The 19,564-nt window shown below is 43.3% G+C and overlaps 1 protein-coding gene across 8 annotated transcripts in view; it reads right to left on the reverse strand.

The window, feature by feature from the left end:
• Atg4c (autophagy related 4C cysteine peptidase) overlaps positions 1–19,564 on the reverse strand; it is a 65,420-nt gene that overhangs the window by 7,734 nt on the left and 38,122 nt on the right. For 7 of the 8 annotated variants that reach the window (XM_063259528.1, XM_063259526.1, XM_063259522.1 and 4 more), the window contains 4 exons: positions 19,270–19,406; positions 12,676–12,754; positions 11,960–12,036; positions 7,024–7,143 (listed from right to left, as the gene is read on the reverse strand). In XM_063259528.1, the coding sequence (XP_063115598.1) occupies positions 7,024–7,143; positions 11,960–12,036; positions 12,676–12,754; positions 19,270–19,406 (413 nt within the window). The remainder of the gene's footprint in view (positions 1–7,023; positions 7,144–11,959; positions 12,037–12,675; positions 12,755–19,269; positions 19,407–19,564) is intronic. The other variant, XM_063259534.1, reaches the window with a different exon arrangement.

Here is a 19,564-nt window from a genome sequence, read left to right on the forward strand (position 1 = left end):
TACATCTTAAAAAATGGATCTTTTTATTTTATAGTCAAATCCTACAGTTCACAAGAACCCACTCTATTATTTTATAAATAAAATTAGGAGAGCCGTGACTGACCCCTCCCGCAGGCACACCCTGCTTGCGTGGACAGGGCCACTACGAGCAGAGCCGCCCCCAGCCCTGGGAAGAGCCGGCTGCAGGCAGCGCGGGCCACATGACCCTAGGGGGCCGCGGCCAGGCGCGGAGCAGTGCACATGCACACCAGGCCTCCAGGCAAGGATGCACGTGGCCCCGCCCAGGCTCCGCAACAGCTGCGGGACACGCAGCCACCACGGGTCTGGGGGCGCACCTGGCCCGTTCCAAAGCAAAAAAGGGGTCCTCGTCTTCAAAGACACCAGGGTCAAATTCAAGAAAGCTGAGGCACTGCTGCAGAGGAAAGAGGGGGCGGGAGACGCCCTGCGTTCTGGAACCGGAACCGGGTGACCGCCCAGCGACACCACCAGATGCCCCCACGTCCGCCCTGCACGGTTATCCAGGGTGGGCGAAGCACTGTGTTAGGAAAATGACCTGCTGTATTTTCAACTCCTCTGTAAAATTCACAGTTGTATTTTATTTTTGTTTTAATTAACTACTTTTCTGTCAGTACTGGGACACTGAGCCTCATGCATGCTGGGCCGGGGGGTGAGTCCCCAGTCCTGTTTGTTTCTAACAAGGGCAAAAAAAACAAAGTAGTTACAACTTGAGAGAATTTTGCTCTAGCAAACAGCACTACACAAAACAGGAATGGAAATTCTTCAGAAAGAAGCAAAATGATCATAGAAGGAAGCAGAGTAACGAAGGAAGGAAGGCCATCGAATAGGGAAGTGTTTGCTGCTTAACATACAAGGAAATATGAATCCTACATGGTTCAATTTGTTAACAAAGCATAAGAAACATAATTTAAGGCACTAAATACAGGGATAACTGAAATACAATTACAAAAAGGTTCAGCAGGAAGACCTAACAATCCTATCTATAGTTGAGTATAACTGATACAACCTCAAAAAATATAAAATCAAGTATGGTGGCCCACTTCTGTAACCTAGCACTTAGGAGGCTGAGGCAGGAGTATCAACAGAGTTTGAGGCCAGCCTGGCCACAACAATCAGTTCAGTTCAAGACCAACCTGAATTACATAGTGGTACCCCGTCTCAAAAAACAAAATATATGTATCTGTCTCTCCCTTTCTAAGAGAGAAAAAAAAGAGCAAAAGAACTTAAAAGGAAGAAAAGATAACAACCAGAGACAATCAGCACATTATCTCAGAATTTAAAAACTAGTTAAAATTGGATCCCACCGCCTCAGCCGACCTTCACACCTTCCCTCCTTCTCAGTTCTCCCAGACCTTCTGCCTTCTTGCCACAAGTGTCATCTGAAAGAGGTACAAGAATCCCAAGTGCTGTGGAAGTCTGCCTGCCAAGCTGCTCGCTTTACCTGCTCCCAAGCAGGGTTTCTACATTCAGAAAGCCGTCACACCATGTTAATTCACTCCGTTACACTCAGAACGCTCATGTTTCTCCTGGTGATTAAATTGGCACGTTTCATGGACCAGTTAAGATCCTTATGGAAAACAATGAGTATATGCTATGAAACATTTTTGCACGCCCAAATTAAACGATGTCTTTTTCTTTCTACCCTACTCTTTTCTTTATGACCTCCTTGGTTTTGCTATGTATTTCTATGTCTTTCTGTCTGTCATCCCCACTACGCTGTCAGCTGATGAAGCCATGAGCATAACTATTTGCTCACCACTGCACACCAGCCGGTAAAGTCAGGCAATGACATGACTGATACCCAGGCGCTGAATGTAGATGCTCTGGAGTACAAGATTGCCTTGATTTGTGTTTTAAAAGGATCACTTGGGGCAGCTGATTGCAAAGAGATTAGAGGGGAGGGTGAGGCTTGTAAACTAGGAGCAGAGGGCACTAAGGATGGCATCTCAGGCCAGGGTGGCAGCAGCAGAGGTGCTTAGGTGGACTGACTCGGGAAATACTTGAGTATGTAATAGGGTGAACATATTATGGGATGTGAGAGCTAGGAAGAAGGTAAAGATAATACAGGGCTTTGGGCCATCGCGTGACGTAAGGAGAACTGAAAACTGAACACAACAGGCTTGAGAAGGAAACTCCAGAATTTCACGTTTGGATGCGCACCGCAGACACTGCTGGGATGGCGGGGCACAGAGAGAATCTACACCTGGCAGCAAGGCTGGAGCTAAAGATAAGATCTTGGTTTCAAGAAAAGTGAAGACTGGGCCCTGGGGTGCTTTGCCATGCCGAGGCCGGGGAAGCAGCAGGCCTAGGAGACCCAGACACCTGCTGACCAATGGGGAGAAAGAACCCGGGGAGCCAGAGGAAGGCAGAGCCCTGGGCCGTGCTAAAAGCTTCTGCTGTGACAAATGAGATGAAAACAAGGACTTGACCATCACACTTAGCAGAGTGCAGCTCACTGATGACCTGGAAAAGCAGCTCCAGTGGAGTCGTAGGAGCGACAGTACTCAAATATTTGTTGCCTCAGTGAGTAACCACATCAGTGAACTCTCCTTTCCTCCTATTCACCGATTCTAGATACGAAGCAGACTTGTTCAGGAACCGGCCCTCAGCCCAAGCCCAGGTGGCCGCCTAACACACTGATCTGCCTTCCGGCCTCCCTCTCCACTCCCACAGCTTCTGTCTCATCCGGGTCCTCGAACAGGGTACTAGGAAGCTGAGGAGGAGGGCTGGACTTCTTGATAAAACGTTGCTGAAGCAATCATTTTTCTATGCAGGGAATAAAAAAAAAGCTACTACTTTCCTTTAAAGTTCTAAATGTTTTTCTTTTCATCTTCTGTAAGTTACTTAGCCTTATACTATTAATAAAAATGGGAAACCCATGTTTAACATGTGAACCATTGTTCTAATATGAATATAAATAAATACATAAGCATTACAACATTTGTCCTTGAGACGCCTAGCAACCTCACCGCGTGTCATACTACAGGTGCCTGCTTCCCACAGTGCCTGCTTCCCACGGTGGCTTGGTGAATGAGCTCGCGGGGAGGCTCACTGGAAATGGGGATCCTGGGCCACCCATCGGCATTCCAGGGAGAAACCTAGCTAAAAATACATGTAATACATATAGCCAACAAAATAGCAGGATCCAAAATTACAAAGATTTCCTCCAAGTTAAATGACCCCACAGAAAAAAAAAAGGAAATGAACAGGAGATTCCCAAGGAAGAACCAATCAGGGTGATAACCTTGGTAAGATTCGCAACCTCACTATCAATCAGGGAAATTCAAATTAAAAGTACAAACAGTAATTACTTTCTATAAATTACTTTGGCTGAAACTTTTAAAGTCTGGCAGTATTACGTGCTGATACATTTAAGAAGCACTAAAAATTCTTAGACTGCTTTTCTGATCACTCTGGAGAGTCTCTGATGGTGTCTAGCAAACCCCAAAACGTGTGCTCTATACCAACACTGTTTTGCAATATCTGGAATCTTGGTCAAAGTACTGGAATTTACAAAGAGGCACAAGAACATTCTTTAAAATATATGTGCAATTAGCCAGGCATGGTGGCACACACCTGTAATCCCGACACTTGGGGGACTGAGGTAGCAGGATCCTTGCAAGCTTGAGACCAGCCTGGGCCACAAAGTGAACACGAGGCCAGCCTGAACTGTATAGTGAGACCCTGTCTCAAAAAGACCAAAAAAACCATGTGTGTGTGTGTGTGTGTGTGTGTGTGTGTGTGTGTGGTGTGTAATTGTTTTTGGGGGTTTTTTTTGTACCGGCAATTGAACTCACAATCTCACATTTGCCAAGCAGGCACTTACACCACTGAGCTAAACCCCTGGCTATATGTGTGTAATTGAATAAGCTTAAACAACTTTACGATCTTTACGATCTCAAACAACTAGGTGACCATCAACAAAATAAATTTTAAATACAAAGCAGTGTTTTAGAACTGACACTCTTCTGCAATTTAAATAAATCAACAAGTACATAATCGAAAAGTCACAAAGTGGAAACTACAGAAAGAGATCCATCTTTATACAAAGGTATCACTGATGGAAGCTTACCAACATGCAAAGCACACGTGTTGCCTAGAAGACACAAAGCACAGTGTGAGATGCTAGTTCAGGAGAGCAGTTACCCCAGGAGGAAGGAAAGGGAACGTGGGGAGAACCACCTCAATTATACACGGAATCTTTCTCTTAAGCTCAACGGTAGGACATGGGCATTCATCACATTATTCTCTATAATTCTATATGCCTGAAATTTAAGATCAGTGTAATAAAGTGAATTCATTATTAAGGGACTTCTTCCATCTGGCATCCTACCCTCTCCACAACAGACTTCAACACACTTTCCGTCACCTCTCACCGTTTCTCACAGCAAGTGCTTCCTTGGCCTGGGACAGTCCTGTCACCCTCTGTGTGTGTGTGCCCTCTCCAGACTGTGATAAATGAACTTTTCCCTTTTCATCATTTAGGTTAAGTAGCCCTATGCTTTTTTTTTTTTTTTTTTTTGGTCTTTTTCGTTTTTATCAGTACCAGGGATCAAACTCAGGACTGCCTGCTTGCAAGGCAGGCACTTATGCCACTGAGCTAAATCCCCAGCCTCAAGTAGCCCTATGCTATTAATAAAAATGGGAAAGCACATGTTCAGTATGTAAGTCATTGTCTTTTAAGACGAATATAAATAAATACATAAGCATTAACACTTTTGTCCTTGACACACGTGGCAACCTCATCAAGTGTCACACGCAGGGAGCCTGCGGTACATGGGGCTCCCTGACGTGGTGAATGAGCTCGTGGGGAGGCTCCCTGGAAATGGGACCCCAGGACGCCCACAAGGGCTCCTGGGAAACAGCGGAGGACAGGAACCCTGCCCTGTCCTGGTCCAGGGCACCTGTCCAGCCAGCCTCCGCCACCCTTCTCCTACAGCTTCCTCCCTCTTCCTCAGCACACCCTGTCCCTCCTCACTAAGCCAGGGGAAACCGAGCTGCGCGCTGTGCTCACCCTAACCCCGTGGACACAGCCACTCTCATTGCAACGCTTCTTCCCGTAAACACACTGCCTAACTTCCACTTCTGTGTGATGTGTGTCTAGCCGTCTCACTCGGCCTCCACCAGGACACCAGGAAGCAGGAGCTCGCTCCCTTGTCTTAGAAGCAGGGCCTCGCCTGGCTGAGTCAGGCTTGGTACACCTGGTGCTGCACTGAAGTCTGCTAAGCGCTGACCTCTTGAACAGTGCTCGTTAGCATCTTAAAGAGCACAGGCCAGAGCATCAAGATCAAACGTGGGTCTCCAGACTACCTAGCTTCTGTCTCAAAGTGAGAAAATTGGGCATACATGCTAAACAGTAACAAATAATTTTTAGGTTCTTTTAATTTTTCAAGAAAACAATGGTTTAAATGAAATGGTTTTTAAGGGGAAAAAAAGCTGCTTAACTTACAACTACCCAAGCAAAAGCAAATGATCCAAGTATTAAATGAGTGCTAAGAATCTGACTAAGCGAGTTATTGACATTGCTACAAAAATACATTACCTTAGGGACACCACATTAGTTGATTCTTATAAAATTCTTTGTACTTTCAAAAGGCACCTGAACATGGTTTCTCTTTGCTTTAACGATATATTAAGTACTATAATTTCTATTTTCCAATGTAAAAACCACAAAAACTGTTTTTCATCAGAAAAGTCATTTGTAACTTTTATGTTTTTTAGTTTGGTATAGTAATTGAGTTTGTTTCTATTTCAGGAGGCGACACTACTCTCTTAAATGCTGTGTGTGTGTGTGTGTGTGTGTTTATTTTTTTTTGGTGGTACCCAGGATCGAACTCACAACCTCGCGCTTGCCAGGCTAAACACACCATAATCTAAATATCAGCCTAAATTACTGAAAACAGAAAAGGCGCTTCTGAATGAAGATGCTCCTCAGCACCAGTGGGCATCACCATGGAAACTGGGTCAGTGTGTTCCGGCGTACTGCTTTACAAAGACAAAGGACTACAAAGCTAAACACACAAAAGTGACACAGTAGGGAGAGGGAGGACCCCTGCTCTGCCCGCTCACCCGGCCTCGGTCCCTGTAGAAAGGAAGAGGACACGGTAAGGACAGGGGGGCCCACACCTGTCTTCTGCCCCCCTCATCCCTCCGCTGTCCCACACCAGGCCGTGCGCACACAGCCCAGCACCTGAGAGCCTCCCACTGAACTTCCCCATTCTGTTTTCACACTGTAAAATACTAATGGGAATTGCCACCTTCCCAAGGAAAATTAGCTGAAAGTAACACGGCAATGCCTGGTCACCACTCTGAGCCAGGTGTCCTGGCCCAGCCAGGCCCAGGTCAGCGGTACTGACCATGCAGGGCCAGGTACACCACTGCGAGAGCGAGCACGCTTTGTCTCCACCACGAGGCCTAGGCAGTAAAGCTCTGTAAATGTATTAGCAGTACCCAAGTGACCACAAACATGCACAAGTTTAAAGGAAATGAGAGGAGGTTCAATAAACCTATTTCACAAATCCTGTAAGTAAAACAGATCCGATTAGACAAATTTACTGGAAGGTAACCACACAGCTCATTTGATAAAGCAGTTCTGAAAGATCCAAGAACACCATTTCTTTAAAAAATAAATAAATAAAAGCAGCAGTTGGATTAACAAGAAATAATGCACAATTTGCCTTGATCAAATACTTCATTAATTTTTTTCTACCCTGAAGGGGTTGCCCTTTAAAATCCTCTCTGAATAGAACAGAAGCAGACAATTGCACCCGGCTCGCTGGTTTGTAGGGTTCTTGATTCAAGAGTGCCACCTAGTGGAGCCTGCAGCACTTCCAGCTGGTCGCTGGCATCGTTCAGTTTACCCACACACTTTTCTGGTTCACAATTCTCCATGAAGGGGAAATTTTACCAAAAAACCATTATTTGCAACTTCTGGAATCGTTATGCTACATATGATAAAAAACACATCATTTACAAATATTATTAGAATACTTTAAACAAAGGTACCTTGGTGATTTCTTCAGAAGCTCGCTGGAAGTCCTGAACATTTCGACAGTAAAATCCTATTGTACAGCTAGGATCCATTTTTCGAAATGACATCTTTTTGGGAGAAGGGCAGTGGAATGTCTGCAAATTTTAAAGTTCTTTAGGATTAATGTGCCTTTACTTTAAGTATACGCAAAATTATTATTTAAAATTCGCTTTCTAGCTTTTTCTCAAAATGGCAAAAATAATTTTAAATGGCATTTAATCCCTCCCACACACCAAGGCTGTAAAATACAAGAGCCAACACTGCAGTTCAAATCCCCAGGCTCCACCTTACGTGACATTACTGCTCTGCTGCAAGAGGAAGGACATTTGTCCCAAGCAGTGCGCAGCCCTAACCCTGGCTGAGGGGAAGACCAGGGACGGGGCAAAGGGGACGCAAGGCTCTCACCAGAAACTACAGGTAAGTCTGCTGGTCAGAGACTCCTCCCTTTAATACTTAAAGCTCCTAACCACAAAAGCAATGTAAACATCATGAACTGCAACCTTGTACTAATAAAAATGAAATAAAATGAAGTAAAATAAAGGACTTTCACACAGTCATACAAATGTCCTGTTCCAACATGCAAAGAAGTCTGTTTAAGCAATAACAATGACACAATCAGCACATATGGTACTTTCTTCCACCTTTCTCTCCCACGATGCTTGCACTCAGTTCTAGTTTATCCCACCCAGGCCAAGGGTGGGGCTCGGGGAAAAATCGCCCATGAAGGCCCCTGCCCTCCTTCCCACTTGTCCTCCTGACTTCTCCCAAACGTTCACAGTGCCCAGAGACACACATGCTGTGTAGGCTGGCCTTGTTCCGCCACCCTCGCTAGCCGGATTTGGCTGCCAGCCGGGAAAAGAAATAATCACAGTGCTAATCACCCCGTTTTCTTTACCACCGTGCTTGGTACCATATTTAAAAGACTTTTCTAAAAGTTTGAATGTGTGGGTATCCTATCCTTAAATATCATCCATGCTACCAAGTATCCTTCTATAAGCTATTTTTTAAAAGTCTATGTAAAAATGGAAGAACACAAAACCATCTATTAATATTTGTTTATATTTGCATAAACTGTAAGGATATGCAAAAATCAACAAGTTTAGGAGACAGGCAGAGAACTGGACAGATGGAAGGAAAGTTGGGAAACTCTCCATGTTGAATCTGAATTAAAGAACAAGTCTAGGGGGCTGGGGACTTAGCTCAGCGGCATAAGCGTCTGCCTTGCAAGCAGGCAGTCGTGAGTTCGATCGCCGGTACCAATAAAAAGGAAAAAGACAAAAAAAAAAAAAAAAAAAAAAGAACAAGTCTAACTAAGACATAACCTAGGCTGCATATGAACTTATGAACCTAATAATTCCCTACCTTCAAAACCTCAAGACTAAGAGATTTTAAGTCGAAACTCTCTACTCCAACCCCGAAAAGGAAGCTAGACGTGGTGGCTGGAGGCATGAGGGCCAGCAGCACACCTGGCAACATGCCGAGGCCTTGCCTCTTGCTCACTTTCAGAAGTCTGCAGTTTGGCCAGAACAGTGGTTTCTACTTTACAAACATATTCCAGGTAGAGTTCACTAAATGCACTTCTGTGACAGTGAAGTATGTTTCTGATAAAATGTGGAAAGCCAATTCTTCCTTATTTCGTTTTTTAATACACTATTTGTTGCCCCAAGAAATGGTCAACTAGGCACCTACTAAATGCCAGGCAGTTTTGTGGACTTATTTATTTAATAATGGATTTTATTATCTAAGCATATAAACAATACTGAAACAAACACTTTTAAGTGCAGGGATGCTATTTTGGAGATTTAAAATGAAGATCTCTGAGGTAGCGAATACTCTCACTGACAACTACTTCCATTGTGTGATTTATAAAGGGTGTTTTTTCACTGAAAAATTCACTCATCCACCTACTAATAACATCTGAACTTACCAGGACAGGTTAGGATCATCACCACTGAATGAATGCTCTACAGTCGGGTACGGGGACTGGGGACACAGCTATCAGAACTGACTAACATGGCTGTTAACAGGCTTTTTTACCACTTACAAGTGGTTATCTGTAACAGTTAGAAGCTGTCATTCTGAAGTATGTACAAACAATAGGAACCAATAATCTGCCTTAGGACACTTAATTCATTGTGTGCTCCTGTGCTTTATGTGTATGTACGCACACACACAGTTACATATGATATAAAATAAGCATGTTGCACACACGCAGGTGTGTCTATACACATGCATGCAAGTGCACGTATCACACACACATATACTAGCTCTCTCACCCCAGTAGTCACTGCATGGGTCAGGGTCAGCCCTTCCCCAACCTGGACAATGGAAACATGCAACTCAACACACCCGCACTGCAAATCCTGTCTAAGTCCTCGCCATTCTCTTCTAACTCTGCACCTAGAAACAGTTCTGCAAATGATAGTTAAAGAAAGGAGTGGTTTGGATTCAGCCAGGCAGGGTGGCACATGCCTGTAATCCCAGCACTTGAGAGGCTGAGGCTGGAGGATCACTGTGAGTTTGAGGCCAGCCTGGGCTACAAAGTGAGTTCAAGGCCAGCCTGAACTGCATGATGAAACCAATCTCAAAGAGACAAAAAAAAAAAAAAGTTAAAAATTCAACTCCAGAAGCATAGGAATTTGATACTGAAGGAATAATAACAAATAATATAATCTATTTAAATCTCTTCTTCAGTCTTAAATATTCTTTTTAAAATTTCACAACTCAGTTGGATTAGGGCATTCATATAAATCAGAACTATAACCAACTTTAAACAGACATGGATAGAAGATCTAACATTTAAATTTCTCCCTCTATTGACCAAAAAGAAGTATTGATCAAAAAATGTAGCCTACAAAATTGAATTTCACAATTGAAGTATGAAGGTGGCGTTAGAATATACATTCAATTCAATAGTCAGTCTTAAAATGCCCACGGCACACACGCTCCACCACGACAGCAAAGCAAGGATGGCTGGTAGTCCCTAGAGTAGCTCAAACACCTTTCTTAGAGCACAGCAAGTTGAAGACATGACAAAGACCAGAAAGCAAAATTGTAGTCCTATACAAAGACAGACAACCTGCTGTGATTATTTCATGTTCTAGGGATACACATGATGCTGACAGCTAAATGATTAAGACAAACTCCTGTACTCCAAAATATAACAGCTAGATCCCTCTGTCATGGTTGTGTGGCATCAGGGTTGTGTGTCACTCAGACCTGCTTTGGGTCCGGGGGAACTGGCAGAGCACACAGCAGGCTGTGTCTGGGGTCACAGAGGCGCAGCCTTGGGTCTGACTCTGTCCCTCACCCTGCCTCTCCCCACTGCTCCCCACTTTGCTTCCTGGCAGCCAAAGACTAAGCCTCTTTGCTCCACCGCACCTTCTCCTGCGACACTTCACAGTGGAGCCAGGGGACCACAGACAGCCCCTAAACCTCTCCTCCTTTAAGTCGTGAGTACCAGGTACTGTGTCCCAGCAACAGGACAGCCAACCTGCACAGTGCTCTAACACGAAAGGAGTAAGTTCTGTGCATCCAAGTTACCCAAGTTCACCAAATTTAACTTTCACCATGCAACCTTTAAGTCAAGTCTTTCTTTCCACCTTTGCTACCAGTGCCCTACCCCACGCTTTTATTCACTCAAGCCTGGGGCTGCAACAAACTCCAACACTGAGCTGCTGCACCACTGGTTCTGACTGTGCAGACAGAAACAAGATACCGCTCGCTTGACCTGGCAGCTGCAGAACCTCTCAGAATATCCACGGGATCTCAACTGGCCAAAATCCAGATCAATGACTTTTTTTTAACTTGCCTGTTCTAGGCAGGAAACAGGTACCACGAACCACTTTCCATCCGAACCTCAAGCATCTGCCGTTACACGGATCCTGTTTAGCCCGGACATGCCAGAAATGCAACCTAGATGGAACAAGCAGGGCCACGGGACCGCAGTGGAGACAAAGGAGAACCACAGCGTGGGACTCCCCCAGCGTCAGTGGCCGTCTGGCAAATATTCGTTAAGATTGCTATGCACTGACTGTGTGAAGGAAGAGGAAAAAGCCTCATCTCTGTCTCGAAATGCTTCTCTTTAGTTGAGGCAATAATTTACAAAGGATGCTGGGATGTTATAAGAATATAAATCTCCAACCCAGATTTTAATGTTGTTTATAAACTACCCCTTACATACTGCTCATTATTAATACTAACAAGAAAATACTACAATAAATTACATAACTACATTTCCAACACTTCAATCCTTTGATCCATGCCATTTCAGTGACCAAAATGACTTTACTCTATAAAATTATTCTAGTCTGTAAAAGAATCAACTGAGAAAATAAGAACCAAAACTGTGTAATAATTATATATCTGATTTATGAACTCCCAATTTTTTCTGAATTAAATATTGGATCACAAAATGACCTATAAAAGGAGAAAGGAGAGGATAAAAAATGAAAACTAAAACAAGTATTAGAAGCCCAGCTAAGTGCTTAGAAACTTCTAACTTAGGGGCTGAGATTTACTGTACTTAAAGCTTATTTTGCCACTTCAAGTCCATCACGTTCTCTTTTATTGCTCCTTTCTTTTTAAAAATAGACCTAACACTTTAAATTCTTTAGTACTGTTTAGCTGTCTTTCTACAGAATTACACAGAGGCTTAATCATTTATTTTAGTAGGACTAGAGCATCTAACAAGTCGGAGACAAAGATAAATGAAGAAGACAGTATATCATAAATTAAAATTCAGCAGCAAAGCACTAACCTTTGACCACTGTGTTGAGTATGGTTTTGTAAATCTGCAAAATATTAACTTCAAATTATGTTACTATAAAAGCATGGCTACCTAACACATTTCTAAAATAATTAGTTTGTTCCCGTGGAAAAAATAACAATGCAGTTCTCTATCCGTAGTACCTCAAGAGGGAAATCCTTTATGCTGACATCTACAAAAGACTGGCAGTAATGAGGGTCCATGTAAATCAAACTGTCATCTGCAAGGACAAAACAGAAGACAAGTAATGCAAAAAACACCTATTATTACACCGCTTACAATCCAATTTCTATGTAGAGCAGCTGAAAAAAACCTAGGAGGAACAGCTTGGCAGACTGATGTTCATTGACTGAAACATAGGTTTGCACAGGATAGATTAACTTTTGCATAATCAAATATGCTTGTATAAGCAGAATTTTTATAAAGTGATGAAACTGTCATTTAATTTTTGGTGATAAAATTACTTTCACAAACACACAATTATATTCTACAGTTTGCATATGAAAAATGTATTGCACTTCTTTATCCTGACAGGAAGAACATATTGCTTGTCATTTTATCATCAACCAGCACCACTAAAACTAGTAAAAAGTAAATATGTAAATAGCAACTGCCAGCATGTGGCGGCAATGTCTCCTCAAGTTTAGCAAAACCAATAAATTATGCTCGGTATGTGCAGTAGCAGATATTAAGCATACATTTTTACAGAATCCAATTATGTTGTGGGCCAAATGACAAATGAGTGGCCACGATACGACTGATGAATGCATCAGGCAGTCACTTGGCCCTGTTAATCTTCCTGTTTACAGATAATTTCATATTAACTTTCTAACTTTTAAGAAAACAATGGATCACTAACCTTGAAATCCGGCAAAGTAGTAGGACTGTTTAGGTTTGCCACCAATAATACCCACACAATATTCAAGACTTAATACACCCTGCCAAAAGAGAGTGACATAGGTTTAGAGCCAACAAATGATAATCACTTAATACAAATGAATTTGAACTACCAACATCAGTGTTTCCCAAATCTTTCACCAACTAGTTATCATGTTTACCACATTCACCCCCATCTTCTGACATCCAGCTTCCACTTTCTTTAAATCATTCAGCACTAATACAATGATCCCAAGCAGTCTGATCAACACGTTGCTCAACAACATTAAACAACCACCAAGGACTCAAACACAGCATTAAAAAAAAAAAAAAAAATCAATAGATTTTCAATACACCAGTAATGAACTAGCTGAAAAGAAATCGGAAAAAAAATTCCGCTCACACTGGCTTCCCAAAAAGTAAAATACCGAGGGATCAGCCTAATCAAGGAAGTAAAAGACCTCTACAATGACAATTACTGAACTTAAAAAAAAAGAAAAGAAAAATACTGGACTTTTAAGAAAGAAATTTAGGACAGACCCTAAAAGATGGAAAGACTCCCCTCGTTCATGGATCAGCAGTTACCAAAAGCTACAGATCTAATACAATCCCTATCAAAATTTCCATGACATTTTTCACAAAGGTAGAAAAAAACAATGCTAAAATTCATATGGGAACACAAAAGACCCCCAAGAGCCATACAATCCTATGTAAAAAGAGCAAAGCTGGAGGGATATCAATACTCAATTTCAAATTATACTACAAAGCCATAGTCCCAGACCAGCACAGTACTGACACTAAAATAGATACATAAACCAACGGAGTAGAACAGGGAACACAGAAACAAACCCACACAACCACAGCCATCCAATTCTTAACAAAGGGGCTGAAAGCATACACTGGAAAAGTGACAGTCTCTTTAACAAACGGTGTGGAGAAAACTGTATATCCATCTGTAAAGACTGAAGATAGATCTCTCTTGCCCTGAAAATCAACTCAGAATGGATCAAAGACTTGCATATAATAAGATCAGAAACTTTGAAGGGGCTGGAGATTTAGCTCAGCGGCATAAGTACCTGCCTTGCAAGCAGGCGGTCATGAGTTCGATCCCCAGTACCGATAAAAATGAAAAAGACAAAAAAAAAAAAAAAAAAAGAAACTTTGAAACTGCTAGAAGAAAGCAGGGGAGACACCTGAAGCCAGTCAGCAGGAAAAGACTTCCTGAGTAGGACTCCAACGCAGAGGAAACAATACAAGAACCAACAGAGGGGAGGACGTTAAATAAAATGTTTTTGCATCATGATGGAAACAGAGGGAAGAGACAACCTACAGGATGGGAGAAAATCCTTGCCAGCTACTCTTCTGGAAGAGAATTAATATCTGGAGTACACAAAGAACTTCAAAAAATTAACACTGAAAGGCCAAGTAGCCCAATCAATAAATGAGCAAATGATCCGACATTTCTGAAAGAAGTACAAATTGCCAATATGTACATGGCTATTTGAGAAATGCAAATCAAAATTACAGTAAAAGTCCATCTCACTGGAAACAGAAAAAATTATTAATGATATAATTAAGAGATTCTGATATTGACATTAATTTATTGAGGAGAAAAGTTACGATACTTAGCGAAACAGTCAGCTACAAAACAGTATCTATGCCATTGCTGCCTTTTTATTTTCAAAACTGCATTAATGTATACCAAGAAATCATCTAGAATAGTGTTCAGTTAACTGCTTTAATCTGTCTGTGGGCATGAGCTGCTGAGCACACGTTTCTTTTTTGAGAGCCAGGTGCAGTGGCGCACACACCTATAATCCCAGCACTCTTGGAGGTTGAGGCAAGAGGATCACAAAATTAGGTCCAGCCTGGACAACTTAGTGACCTAGCAAGACCCCATCCCAAAATTTTAAAAACAAGAAGGGCTAGAAAGATAGCTCCACATGAAAGCCCTCAGTTCAAGTCCCAATAATGAAAAAAAGTATGTCTTGACATGAGCCATATCGTGTGTTTCCAAGTAAAGGAAATAAAAGTCCTGCCAAAATAAAAACACCTGGACTTTTAGCTACTAGATGCAGACTAATGTAACATTTTCATCAGGCTCTTTTCTAATCTAATTAACTTTATAGAATTTTTGTCCTGCTTCACGTGGAATAAACATAACGAGTAATTAAAACAATCTAACCCAAGGAAAAATAAGTATTATTGCATCTAAAGCTAATTTACCTTACTAATCAAAAATACTAGGAGAGCCTCAATAAGGTAGTTAGCATGCCCCTCCACATTCTAAATAGTCTATCCTAAGCAAGTCCTGTAAGCTGGGCCAAGTAACTCTATACGCTTTTTGAAAACATTTGCAGTCGAGTCCATTACAGGTGTCCAAAGGAATCCGTGTCTTATTGATAGTTTTTGCATTAATTTTGGCCCATAACACTAATAACTGTACTGCAACACTGCAAAAGTACTGAATCACTGAACTTCCCCTCTCTGACCTAAATGTCAGAGGGGATAGAGGTATCCCTAGAGGGGATACAGGTGCACAGCGCAGCAGTGGCCGCAGACTAGCAGACATGCCGCTTGCAATCTGTCAACAGCAACAGCACAGAAACTGCCCCGTTCATGAAAGCCCCACTTTGAATTCTGGCTCCTGGTCCTTCCGGGCCAGCACTCGGAGCATGACCACTGGTTCCTGAGGCAGCAGGGGCATCACAGGCAACAACAGACCCCGACTGTACTCTGGTGCCACTGGGCCACAGTGAACGGCAGGCGGGGCGCATGGAACGCTGCCTCCCCGTACCCGGCTGCTACACACCAAGCTCTTCTTCTGTCAGCAAAGAACCGAACCCCAGAGTTTTCTGCTGAACTGCTTTCTCAACAACAGTAACATGTGGTCATGGTAAAAATGGCACAGAAAAAGGTAACAACATCCCCAAACCCCAATGCTCCTTGTTATTCACATCTGGGAGGTATCCCCTTGCCACCTAGACACACAGCAGACAGACTTACTGACAGGATTTTCTACATGCAGCATTCTCAGCAGAGGCTGTCAAAATCCCCTGTCACCTGTGGAATGAGCATCTTTTCATATCAATAAATATAGATATGAATGATAGTACTTAATGGCCACAAAATTTCCCATTTTATTAAGATAACAAAAATGCTTGAAAGCCCCATTGTATTTAAATTGCTCCAGGTTCTCCTCCTCAAAAACAAACCTCCGCTCTGACCTGAATGCTTCTATCCTCTCCAGAATCCGTGGGAATGGGGGTGCAGGAGCTCTGAGAAGCGGGAAGCTCTGAGGAGGAGTTCTGGGGCGGTGTGCAGGTAACAGGCAGAGCTGCCCACACCACACAGACACTGCCATCAAAAGGGCTGGGGTCAACAGGTCCCCATCATGCTCTTGTGGCTGAGGACAGCGTAAGAAGGTCACCAGAGCCGGGAATTTAACTCAGTGGGCGTAAACGCTTGCCTTGCAAGTGTGAGGTCGTGAGTTCGATCCCCGGTACTGATAAATAAATAAATAAATAAAATTAAAGAAGGCCACCAGAGGCCTGCACCCTCTTCCCAGCCTCCAGACCTACAGGAGAATCAAGCTCTGCTCTTTATAAATTCTCCTGCCTCGCCAAACTCTGTCGCAGCAGCCCAAACCAGATGATGCTACCCTCTGAGCCCAACTTCATATATGGCAGTCAGGGAAGAACATCAGAGCTATCTTTTGGAATTAAGATCTGCAACTAACACAACACGAAATAAAACCAACGAGGCATATGGAATTACAATCTCAGTGAACGCTGGCTTACCGGAGGTAACTAAAAAAGATGAAAACTATACCCAAAAATACACAGTTGGCAGTAGCACAGAAGTGCTTAGCATTTAGCATTTATTCTACTGCTGTCCTCTCAAACAAAACCCTTAACACAGCTGACAGGCCCTTACTTCACTTGAGGGCATCTGACCAGCAAAAATGAGACATTTATGTGCTAGGGACACACACAGAAATGTTAAGTCCTGAGTCTCTCAGAGCCCAGAAAAGAAAGAAATAGAATGCAAGGATCATCACCGACTCTCCTCAGAAAAAGAATGATTCCAAGTAATGGAAGACAGACTTTGGCTCCTGACGTCTATATTTCCTGAGCCATGGACGAGGGCAGACTTAGCAATGAACACGCGGCAGATTAGGAGCTGGGATACCATTACGTGTGAGAGCAGCAACACCCTGCAGTTCCTGAAGAGCTTCTTCACCAGCATCCGGAGTAAGGATTTATTGAGCTGTACCCACGAAGCAATAAATAAGACTGAAGCAATCAGTCAAAAAGGAAAGTGCTAATTTGTCTTGCCGAAGAAAACATATTGGGTTTTCCTCATCCCAGATCCCTAAAAATATATAAATAAATAAACCTATGTGGTGGGGCTGACAAAAGCATGGGCCACATTTCCTTCTCCTCACAGAACACAGCAGGGTATCGACTGGTGCCATCTCTGAAATGCTACGGAATTACCTTAATACATTTGAAAAGTAGAACTGGATGGTGAGTTTTAGATTTTAACACGTGAATATAATGCATAGGAAAAAATATAACTGCTGCCACGCAGAGGAGGAGGAGTAAGAGAAAGAAGAAAGGGTGATTACCTGTCTCTTAGACTGTCGAACACAGCCCTTTGTCACCTGAGTGTCTCTTCACTAGCTCCCACTTTGGCCACTGAGCAATTCTCCCTTCTGACCGAGCAGAAACCCACACACAACCCTGTCCACTCACCCATGTCAGATGCCTCTCTACTAGGTCACTGAAAATGTACAAGGCCTCAAAAGTCCCCGCTGTCTGGGGGCTGGGGATTTAGCTCAGCGGCATAAGCACCTGCCTTAAAGTGTGTGGTTGTGAGTTCGATCCCTGGTACCAGTAAAAAACAAAAAAACAGACCAAAAAAAAGTCCCCACTGTCTCACTTTAGTGAACTACAGTATATGCCAATTAGGGAATGTTCAAGGAAATTTACACTTCAAACATTTGTACTTCAGGGGAAAATCTGAAAATAATGAACTGAGAGTTAAGAAAGCTCTTGGCTCAGTGCTCAGTTTGTTACCGGAACACACCACTTCTTCTGTCTTCTCCATTTTATAAAGACAAGGCAGGTGTTAGCTGTCCAAGGACAAAATGAGATGTGTTTGTACTGGAAAGTGTTATGGAAACAGACCTGACACCTGCTAGGTATGAGGGTCACTTGAGCAGCTGACCGCAGCCTGTCCACTACAGCTCAAGAGCACCAGAGGCCCGGGCACCAGTGGCTGCTGCCCATGTGGGGAGGCGGCAAGGCCCTCTGTAAGGCTCCGCAGCTCGCCCTGCCAGGGAAGGCTCTGGCTCCCCGAGTCCGCCCGAGAGGACATCTATTACTGGCCTTCCCAAAGCAGGAGCAATGGCATACCAAGCACGGCTCTGGGTAGAATTCACCAAGAGGTGACAAGATGCCAGAAGCACCAAATCCTCAAGCGACTCTCGAGGTGAGGGGTTCACAACTTTCACACTCTTCCGGAGTTGACATGTAATGCACCAAGCCCAATCCATGAGGGAGTCACAGATACTCAGCATGTTACAGCACTGTTACCATGGTAACATGTGTGCTTCCAACGTTTTGGTAACCACCCACTAAGAAATGCAATGTGCCACTCATAAGAATCCACGTATGATGTGTGGAAAGCAACGCTTCTGGATTTTTAGGGCCAGCACACTAGCCTGTGTGTCTGCTGCCCCTCTATGCAACCCACATGCAGGAACCAGGGCTGCGAACAAACAGTTTCAGACACCCGGAAGATGCGTCAAGACTCTAGTTCAATGTCATCATGGCCCTTAAAATGCCATTCAAGGAACAGCTCCAACTCTGCCCTGGAAAACAGACTCCTGAGATATGAGGAATTGTATTAAAACTGTGATCACAATCAGAAACTAATCACCTCAAAGTCATTTTGTCACATCTGGATGTCATGGTGCCTAAAACAAGATAATGAAACTAGACAGGATTTTTGGTGTAAGAAATGGAATTATTCTCTAAAATAGAAGGAATTCATAACTGGCTAATATGAAGAGAATACAGCTGAAACCCATTCCTGACGCTGATGCTACCTCTGTGCTTCTGTCTGTATACATAGTCTAACTTCCCAGTGACTTTGGATTGGCACAGGAAACAAATTCCAGGCTAACACAGTGGTAATGAAACGTCGGCTTACTTCAGTAATTCAATATGACTTAATGGTGATGTTAAGAACACACCAAGGAACTGCATACATTTTTAAGTCACACAAGAATACAGAACTGTAGCCACCTTACAGGTTTTGCCTGCTATTAAATCTGTGCCTTCCCCATTAGCTAGAAAGATGCAACACTCCTTCACTTTGTCCTAGAGCAAGGCTCCTGTCACGTGCATGGGCATACACACACACACATTTCTGATCTTGCAATACGGACATTCACAATCTTTAAATTCACGCTTTACAGTGTGCACTATAAAAGCATCACACAGTCTGCAAAGCTTCTGTGTCTTCACATTAGCCAGCAGCATCTCACGAACGAGCTCCAGTTTCATACCTTCACAAACTCTAAGTAGTCGGTGTTGGTTCTCTCCCCACCAAGTCTGACAGGAACTAGAATAATAACAGCTTTGTCGTCCGCATTTCCAGCAGGCCTGGAGGCACTCTGCTTATCAATCACGTCGGAGTTGTACACTGAGGAAACACAAGGAGTAGGTGTTAAGCTGCAGAGCAGGGCCTTTCAGAGGCATTCTCACCCTACTCCACCCGCCCCCACTGGCCAGCCATCTGATCTCGGGCATCACTGCCAAGGTGCCAACAAGTTGACAACAACCGCCCGCCGGTGGGCTCAG

The sequence above is a fragment of the Cavia porcellus genome, unplaced genomic scaffold (assembly GCF_034190915.1).
Source record: "Cavia porcellus strain 051 isolate PalLab524CR breed Dunkin Hartley unplaced genomic scaffold, mCavPor4.1 scaffold_1, whole genome shotgun sequence".
Lineage (NCBI taxonomy): Eukaryota > Metazoa > Chordata > Mammalia > Rodentia > Caviidae > Cavia > Cavia porcellus.